Source organism: Artemia franciscana, chromosome 11 (genome assembly GCF_032884065.1).
Source record: "Artemia franciscana chromosome 11, ASM3288406v1, whole genome shotgun sequence".
NCBI classification, from domain to species: domain Eukaryota; kingdom Metazoa; phylum Arthropoda; class Branchiopoda; order Anostraca; family Artemiidae; genus Artemia; species Artemia franciscana.
In genome coordinates, this window is record NC_088873.1 from 10,393,663 (window position 1) to 10,403,690 (window position 10,028).

Genomic DNA, 10,028 nt, shown 5'->3' on the forward strand with positions numbered 1-10,028 from the left:
TTACTAAAATCAGACACATTTTCTCAGGCTCATTGCTTTTTAATGGGCAACATTAAACTTAATGAGTTTATATATTTGGAATCAGCATAAAAACTCAATTCTTTTTAAGTATTTATTGTTATCAAAATTCTGTTTTTTAGAGATTTGGTTACTAGTGGGCCGTGTTGCTCTTTACTTATAGTTCGTTACCACGAACCTGTTTGATATTTCCTGCATATTTACCAGTTTTCAGATTATTAATAATTTTTTTTTTAGTAAAAAAAATTCGGTTTCTATATTTCAACAGAAAATTCATAGGAACAAAGGAATAAAATTACAGATTGCTTTTGTGTGATAAATTTGACATAAACTTACTAGAAGAAGATGAAATTGTGTGCAACGAGAAATAGGACAATTTCAACGGGAGAATTTAATATTGCTTCCTCTAAAAATATACATGGCGATTCTTCTAATTTTCAACTTGCCTTATTGGGATGGCATAAACGACTTCGAATAGACTGTACATTCTTAGCCTATTTGGTATCGTGATCACCCCCCCCCCAAAAAAAAAAAAACAAATGATCCTTTTTAGTAGATAATAATTTTAACCGTTTTTATAAGTCTTTTTATGAGTAGAGCTTAATTATCTCATTAGCTATCGATTGGGTTCGTGCTTCTTCTTTTATTAAGTTTTTATTTTTGTATGGGCATGATGAATTTATATTGTGGGCATTGTGTACATTTGATTGAAAGCTATTAGTTAGTAAATAAAAGGTTACTTTGTATATAAGTGCTCAATTTCTTTAGACTTGCTGCAACTCCTAATTTATTGTATCGGTATCATCCAGGTTGAGAAGCAACGGCAAAGGCAAAGATAAGACAAGAAAATTTCCATGTCACAGCACGTAAATGAATTGCGGTAAACGACGAAGAAACGAAGAAAAAACGGGGTATATTCTATCGCATAAAAAAAATGTCTGATTTAAGTGCCCTCTATGGCTAACTAGAGTTAAGAAATACGGGGGAGAAAAGGCGTCACTTTTATTTTGGAAGTTATTACTTGTTGTGCAGATATCTGGTGGGCTGTGCCATAAAGAATGTTTTACACTTGTGTGCGCTTAGCTAGATATTATCAATTTAAACCAATCAGATTGTTTATAAAAAAAGAACAAGTAAGGCATAATTGGTTAATAATGATTATGTATGGACATGGTGTCTTTGTAAGAATACATGTGAACTGAACCTTATAAATAAACCATCTTATTTTTATGGAAGTAGATGGTAGTATAGTTTCATGAAATAGAAATAAACTGAGTTGTGGACTTTTTTCTGTCCCTGGTTGATGACAACTATGTCAGATACGCCTCAAGATAACGTCGTAAACGAATCAAGAGCCTGGATATAAGAGCGATTTTCTGCGACAAGTTGTTAATAAATTGTATTCTGTTATTTATACAGAAATATTCTCCCTACAAACCTGAGACTCTCCCGAGTTAGAAGTTCTATATAGATGCCTTGTCTCCTCCTGGCTAAGGCTGTGTTGCATGAGCGCTTATTTACATACACCACAGTCAAGACCGTGCAGATCTTCGCAGCTTTTTTACAATGCATAAAATCTGCAACTGTGCATACCATATTTGTGCTTTTGATCTAAGTAAACTTTCTTTTTCTATGCGATCAATATTATTACTATGCAGTTTTTTCCCTTTATTTTGTTTTCTCCATTATTCCTATTGTGCGGATGCAATATTTTTCAAGAGTAGAAGTAATTTTGTATTCACTCTCATTCTCATCTGTAGTGTTTTCCCTATCCAATAAGAAGAGACCAGAATGAACCTAATCATAAGTTGTGTTCACCAATTGGACACGACTTTTTTGGTCTTTTCTCGATTTCTCGGAACGGTAAACCTATTCACAATGAGATATATCTTAGGTTGCCTGTTCATAATAACATTTAGCTAAATTTTAAAGCTGGCCAGAGACAGGACCAATGTTTTATTTATTTGAAAATTCCATCTTTGATATGGCTAAAGCCGTACGATTAGAGCTTCATTATCAGTCCTTAGCTGTATTAAAAAAAAACAAGTTTTTTCAACTTAAAGTAAGGAGCAACATTAAAACTTAAGACGGATAGAAATTATTACGTATATGGGTGGGGGGCAGCCCCCTCGTCAAGACCCCGCTATTTACGCTAAAGTTCGGATTTCATCCCAATTCGTTTAAGAATTACTTCTGAATCACAAAGGCCGTTTAATTAAAACAAATAGCCCTTTTAGAAGTGCTAAAAAAACTTTAGTGTAAAGAGCGAGGTATTGACGAGGGGCGACCCCCTGCATAGACGAAATAATATATGTTCGTTTGAAGTTTTAATCTTGCTCCTTACTTTCAGTTGAAAAAAAACCTTTTTCTTTTATTTAATTTCTGATCATTTTTCAAGTAATCCTGGGAAATATTGCTCTCCCGCCATTGAAAATACCTTCCTCCATGAGAAATTTCTTTATAGAAAGATTCTTCTACGCCGCATCGCTCCTTACTTACAAGCAATTACCACGAAGTGTTTGATAGAAGGAGAAACTGTATAGGGATTGTCCTGTAGTGATGTAGTGGGATTGATCTCTGCCTGTAATGCAGGACTGAAGAATTTGAACTCACCTACAACAACCCGCTCTAGGGGAAGAATTTGATTCCGGTAATGAGATTATGTGAAAGCTTTTTTGTAACAATCTAAACAAGAAAAAGGCAAAATCTTGATCCTGTAGTGGCGCAGTGGGACTGCTCTCTGGTTGGTAAACCGGGACCCAGAGTTCGATTTTTCCTGAAGCGGAGGGCCTAGAATTCAATTTTGGTGTTGCGGTTAAGTGAAAATGTCTTCATAACAAGGAGAAGAATAAATGTTCTCCTTCTCTTTTTGGTAAATATAGGACAAACTTTGATCTCTGCTGCTGAAACTCGGCGCAGGACCTGGAAGTTGATTCTGGTGATAAAGTTATGGGAGAACGTCTCCATAATAATCCAAATAAGAAGAAGAGAATAAATTATATGCTATATGTTAGCACAGTGGGATTTATTTCTGCCTGGTGACACGGGACTCGGGGTTTGATCTCGGCTGCCTCAGAGCCAGGAATTGCGTGGAAATTATCCTTTGACGTCTGGAAATAATCATACATGAACACAAAAACGAATAATCTTCTGGCCCTGTCGTGGCACAGTTGGTTGATCTCTACTTAGCAGTATGGGGTAGGGGTTTGGTCCCAGCTGCCGCCGGTATAATAATAATCTTTATTCTTTCCCTTTATCACAATGCAATAACATGGGTATCGTCAAACAAAAAAAGAAAATAGAAAAACGCAAAAAGACGCAACATAAAGAACACACATGATGAGCTATCACTTCGATTTGAGGATATTGTCGTTGTAGTGCTTCACGAAGTATGGAACGAAGGAGTTTAAAAATCTTGTCGTTGAGTGTGTAGGCGGGCATTCTAACAGTTCTTTTCCCTCTTTAAAAGTTGCCACCCTCGTCTTGTGTGCGTGAGTCACTGAAGTAAACTGAGGCAGGATATCTCGGTGCGTTGGGGACTTCATGATGTCAGCTCCAAACTTCATCAGTGTTTCGTGCCTCCTTTCATCCAGGGTTGGGAGCCTGAGTTCGCTCAAGCTTTCTTCGTAGTTTTTGTAATTTGATCCAAGAATTATTTTGCAGGCTCTTGTCTGAATTGTTTCAAGCTGACTTCTGTCTTTCTCTGTGAGCGATGGGTGCCACACAGGACAGCCATACATGACTATGGGCATTACATAAGTTTTGTAGCACGAAAGAAGGAGTTGTTCTGTCATTCCAAACCTTTTGAGATTTGTAAAGGATTTTAGAAGACCAGCTGCTTTTGCTGTGATCTGGTTGATGTGATCTCCGAACCTAAGATCGTCACTTAGTGTGATGCCGAGTATTTTAACTGATTTCTCTGTTTGGAGAGGTGCAGGTTCGTCAATGCTCTCCTTCTTTAGGAAGTTGACACGCAACACACAGCTTTTCTCAAGACTTAGCTGGAGCTTCATTTGATCAGCTTGATCCCGAAGCTCTGCAACCAGGGGCTCGAGTTGGTCGTGTGTTTGTGGAAGGAATCGTAGTAGACTTATTGAACAGTCGTCTGCGAACTTGTACCTTTGTTTATGTTGTCTCATCAGTCGGTTGATTACAATGACAAATAAGATGGGACCTAGCTTGCTTCCTTGGGCTGCTCCACATGTGATGTCTTGGAAGTTGGATGCTTCCCCGTTTTCAAGTTGTACGCACTGTTGACGACCAGAAAGGAAACTTTCGATTATGCACAGCAGAAACTGCGAGACCTCCAGGGCACGGGCTTCATTGATAACAGTCTCGTGGTCAAGGAGTTCGAAAGCTTTCACGAAATCAGAAATTATTATATCAGCAAGGGCCTCCGAAATTTCTAGATGCTCTAGTAGATCATGAAGTAATCTGACCAGATAATGTGTTGTGCTGTGCCCTCGACGAAAACCGAACTGCATAGGGTCGATTTTATGTTCTACTTCTGATAGTAGCCACTGTAGAATAAAGTCTTCAAAGACATTCGAGATGATGGGCGTCTTCGAAATCGGCCTAAGGTCTGACGGTGAGGTCGGTGATGTTTTCTTCGGAATAGGTGTGATATATGCCTTTTTAAACTTATCTAGAAAAACGCCTTCCAGTAGACACTGGTTCTACATCATAGCCAATGGCGTGGCCAGGAAGGAGGAGCATGCGTGTATCAGCCTTATAGGAATTTCGCCGGGGTAAGAGGCTTTCCTAATATCTAGGTGTTCGAGTTTTTCTTGGACCTGGGAAACTGTGATGACAGGGATGGTTTCAATCGGACCATTCTGTGGTAAAGTATTGGGGGGAGGCTGTTGGCGGCAAATATTTGAGAAGTGGGCATTAATTATTTCTGCGGTTAAATTCTTTCCTTGCTCGTCCTTCAGAATGGATTTTGACTTCTGCTGTCCCATTAACTTCCGTACAGTTGTGTGGAACTTCCTTGGATCACTGGCTGACAACCTAGCGAATATTTGGTGTCCATACAGACGCCTAGCTTGCTTTAGTAGTCTCACTACTATATTTCTGTTCCGTTTATATTCATCACAATGGGGCTTTGTCTTGTAAAGCATGTCTCGCTCTCTCATTGCAGCTTTTATGTTCGGGTTAACCCATGGTTTGCTCTGTGGCTTAATTGTAACTCGCTTCTCAGGGAAGAATCGTTCGTTCGGGTTAACCCATGGTTTGCTCTGTGGCTTAATTGTAACTCGCTTCTCAGGGAAGAATCGTTCGTACTCTCGAGACGTTTTCTCATAGAAGAGTTCGGTCATGCTGTTTGCATTTTCGTCTTTGAAAAGGCGGAACCAGCATACCGAGTTGAGCCATTCTCTGTAGCCAATTATGCCTTCCTCTGTGAGCGGACGGTAAGTGAACTGGGTTGGTTTACTAGGTTCCACTGTTGACTTTGGTCGCAATAGAACAGTTGCGTGGTCTCTGGTTGAGAGTGGTGCTTCCGCCGAGGGATCTAAGTAGAAATCACCAAGTGTAGTGAAGATCAAATCGAGGGTGTTTTCTCTTCTTTTTTTTACATTAACTATTTGACGAAGAGCTGTAGAGCTCTCGATCCAGTTCGGCTTCAGGTCGTTGAAGTCCCCGCAAAGAAAGATTCCAGCATATGGGTATTTAGTTCTGATGAGGTCGCAACTTTGTTGGAGATATTCCACTAGTTGTCGCCGGTTGTTCGGGTTAACCCATGGTTTGCTCTGTGGCTTAATTGTAACTCGCTTCTCAGGGAAGAATCGTTCGTACTCTCGAGACGTTTTCTCATAGAAGAGTTCGGTCATGCTGTTTGCATTTTCGTCTTTGAAAAGGCGGAACCAGCATACCGAGTTGAGCCATTCTCTGTAGCCAATTATGCCTTCCTCTGTGAGCGGACGGTAAGTGAACTGGGTTGGTTTACTAGGTTCCACTGTTGACTTTGGTCGCAATAGAACAGTTGCGTGGTCTCTGGTTGAGAGTGGTGCTTCCGCCGAGGGATCTAAGTAGAAATCACCAAGTGTAGTGAAGATCAAATCGAGGGTGTTTTCTCCTCTTTTTTTTACATTAACTATTTGACGAAGAGCTGTAGAGCTCTCGATCCAGTTCGGCTTCAGGTCGTTGAAGTCCCCGCAAAGAAAGATTCCAGCATATGGGTATTTAGTTCTGATGAGGTCGCAACTTTGTTGGAGATATTCCACTAGTTGTCGCCGGTATGGTCCTCTTGGAGGGAAATATACTGTGGCATATATCAGTGACGACACTTGACGAGGTAGGCCTTTTGGTCGTGCCCAAAGCCATGAAACTTCGATGTCATGGGTCTTTGGCACTGAGACATCCAGGATCCTGTGAGGCATGTTTTCTTTGCAGTAGAAATCGACACAGCCACCGTGCGTCATAGGCTCACCTGATGCGCTGCAGCGTGGGGAAATGTAACAGGAGTACCCGTCGATAATGGCCAAAGCCGAAGACGAAATCCATGTTTCTGTCATACACATGACGTCAATGTCGCGTTTCCTTAAGAAAACTTCCATATCTTCTGTCTTGTTGTTGAGAGAGCGAACATTCGACAGGGCTATTGTTGGAAAGCGGTAAGTTTGGGTTGGCTTCGTATTAAAAACTGTTTTCTTTTTCCCTCTTTCCAGATTGCAGGAAGAAGATTCATGAGTCTCTAGACTTAGACCTTGAGTATTTATTGAGGTGGAGGTGGTGATGACGCATTTTGGATTTGTTTTGATTTGCTGTGGCCAGGGGAGTCCCTTTCCGGGTAGAAGGTTATTTGACAGAGTCGATTTGGTTTGGGATTTACCTGTTTTCCTCCCTTTTTGCAGGTTGTCGTGGTGATTGTCAGGTGGGCTCCTCAAGTTGCAGAACGCTGGGCTGGAGCTTTGTTGGTCTTGCTCCCCTTTTGACAGATTATATGGTGGAGGTATGTTTCTGTAGAATTGGCACCAAGAAGGCGACAGCTCACATAACGGTGGGTTGCGGATTCCTGGCCTTTTCATGGTTATTATTTGTAGAGTTGATGGTGGGGGTGTCAGGCGGTAGTAGTCAAGTAACATATTATTCACTGTTTTGTCTATGGTTCTTTGTTGCTATTGTTGTGTTTGATCTGTTGCTACTCGCTCATGGATGGCATTTTCAATTCTTTTGAGATTCCTTCTTTCTGCTTGAGTCTGTAGCTGGAGTCGTGTAAGATCAGGCCCTATGTAGATCTCACAGAGGGTCTGGGGATCTGTAGAATTTCGCAAAATTCTGGCATTTTCAGAATGGTATTTCGTTTTGCCAAAGTTGAAGCGTCATCTCGGAGCTTTACAAGGAGCTTTCTTGGTTTGTCATTTTCTCTTGTTCTTCCTAGTCGCCTAGTCTCAATAAAGTCATCGATTTCTAAGGTGGCTCCTAAGCTGTTCTTTCGGCAAAGTTCAATGATTACTTGTGACTCTATTCCATTAAGATTATCAGACTCAGGAATTCCCGCTATGACTAAGTTACGTCGTTTTTCTTCCCGCAATTGCTTCTCCTTTTCATTTAATAGAAGCGATTCGATTGGGTTGGTCACGTAGGCTGCAGTTGGTATACTTGCACCAAGACCGGCTGCTCCATTTTGAGCCACATGGGAATACAGTGCTTGATCGCCAGAATTTAGGGCTGATCGTCACTGTTCATTTGGATTGACGGTTTTCGTGCGATCTGCCATTGTCCTAACTTGTAGCTGCAGATGGGCTACATTCCGCTTGGAGCAGGATGAACATTCGTATCGAAACAAGATTGATTTTGGGTCATGAAGTTTCATCGAAAGGACAATATCAGAGTTTATTCCACGGCAAGAGGCAAGCTCCCACTCACTACAGAAAAAACAGCGAAATGATGTGCTGGTTTCTGTCTGGCCGTGGCAATAACTGCAAGGTTCGCTACGAGATTATATGGTAGGGGTTTCGTGAACCAAAGGACTTTCACCGATGATCGAGGGTTCATTGTTGTCTAAAGACTGCGTTGAAGTAGTAGATACAGTAATGGAGCCTTGATTGTGCTGCCTTTGGCTGTTCGGAGTTCCGACTGTCGCGACTTTTGGTGTGTTAGTTACTTCTTTGCATCGATGACATTGCCACTTCCCCAATAATTTTTCAGTAGCTTCTTTGCTGTAGGTGACGGATGCACAGGAGAAATGTAACCACTTCGTGCAGGTACGACATTGAATTCCGCCTTGAGCTCTTGTAACGTTTTTCTTACATCTGAGACATGGATCACCAGCCATTTCTCAGAAAGCTCGTGTATACTGTTGTTTCACTATTCCACAATCAGTTCGCCAGCAACCACAAGTTGCTACCTATAGGACAGGTTAATAATAATCTGAAGAAAGTATATTTCAAATCCACGCACCAAGCACTGAATGAATACCCAAGTTACTGAAATAACCCAAGAACAAGGGAAGCGTAAGGACCCCCTCACCTATTCCCCGCAATTTACGGGTAACTGAATACCGGCGGGTACAATACGGCACTTCCGGGGGGTTCCTTCCCCTCTTCTGCTTGTTCTGAGAAAAAATCAGCACTGAATGAAAGGTTTCTCCAAATGTAAAAGATAAACGAATCAGTGTAATTAATCTGCGGACTTTTGGAAGACAGATACTTGGCAACTATAGACCGGCGCTATATGAAAAGCCAGAAAAATATTGCTATATGAAAAAAGCGATGTAGATGGCGAGCTGGTCAATATGAGAAAAGAGATGGCGCTGATAAAAACATCCAGAGAAAAAGACCTATACTAGGAACTGGAGAAGGTCTCTCAAATTCTCCTTAGCTAAAAATCTATCTCTAGAGTGTAGAAATCAATATGAAACAAACCTCAAAGTAATGCAGAAGCTTTATCCCATTAACAGCAAAGAATCAAACTCAACCGCAATCACCCTGGATTTAGCATAGATGGCGTTGAGGCTACGCATTATTGTCTCCAAGTAATCAAAGAAGAAACGATTTTAACATGAATGGTGTTGAAACTTTATTGTGAATTGGTAGTAAAGATCTTTGTAAAATAGTTTATTTAAAGATATGGTAAATTTCTTACTGAGTCATGGCTAGTATTTAACTGGTCATTGCAAGCGGAATAATTTGCTTCCTCTTGTAATCCTTATTTTGTCGAAACGGCGGCTATGTAAAATCGGAAGTGTAGAAACATAATTAAACCGTATCGTCTTTTGATATATCTTCTTTTCTCTTTCAGCTTTCAGAACAAGACAGCAAACAAGGTGGAACAAAAGTCTGAGTTTTTAGGACCCATTATTTTCGTAATTCAAGATTGTAGGTTTATTATCTGTTAAACCTTTTTTTTATGTGGTTCGTTGGCTATGAATCAGTATTCTTACTTTTATTAATTCAGTGCTAACATTTATTGACACTTCCTTTTTAAAATTATTTTATACCTGATTTTTATTAACATTGACATTCCAAACAATAATGTCTTTACAGTATTTTCTTTGTTTGTCTTGGATTAGGAGTGGTTTGTAGCATTGACCAAAGAGTAAAGGTAGCTTGTAAGAGTGGGAACTGGCGCTAGCGTCGACAAAAAAAATCAACACCATCTAGCGTTTGGTAACACTTGCCATTTTTTTAAGCTTTGTAATCGTTATTTCTGTCAGGCTGAAAACTGTCAGGAGAAACTTCTGTCAGGCAACATTCATTATGGCCACTGGCTGAAAACTCGTACGACTGATGCAGAAGGCGTCGCTCTGCTAGACCTGAGTCTTGCATATGGCGTAGATCATCTCATGGATCATCTCTGCTTGATCTCTTCTTAACCGATCATTCAGATTCCTTTAGTGTTGAAAGATATCCTTTTGCCAGCGACCATGTGGCTGTTAATAACTCGTGGAAATCTCAAAATACCTCAATTTTTAAAGCACGAGCGGATCATCAGGCAGTATCACCAAACACACTGGGATGGTCTGTGCGAAACTTCTTATCGGCAAAGCCGTGGAGTACATTTTTAAA

The 10,028-nt window shown here is 40.5% G+C and overlaps 1 protein-coding gene across 4 annotated transcripts in view; it reads left to right on the forward strand.

Annotated features, from left to right (window-relative positions):
- Positions 1-9,495, forward strand: part of LOC136032787 (solute carrier family 35 member E3-like) — a 48,989-nt gene extending 39,494 nt beyond the window's left edge. For 2 of the 4 annotated variants that reach the window (XR_010618781.1, XM_065713153.1), the window contains exon 7: positions 9,262-9,495. Coding sequence is in view for 2 of the 4 variants with exons in the window: in XM_065713153.1 (XP_065569225.1) it covers positions 9,262-9,303 (42 nt within the window). In the remaining 2 variants the exon portion in view is untranslated. Of the gene's footprint in view, positions 1-827 lie in introns of all 4 variants that reach the window. The other 2 variants (XR_010618782.1, XM_065713154.1) reach the window with 1 other exon arrangement.
- Positions 9,496-10,028: the final 533 nt, after the last annotated feature.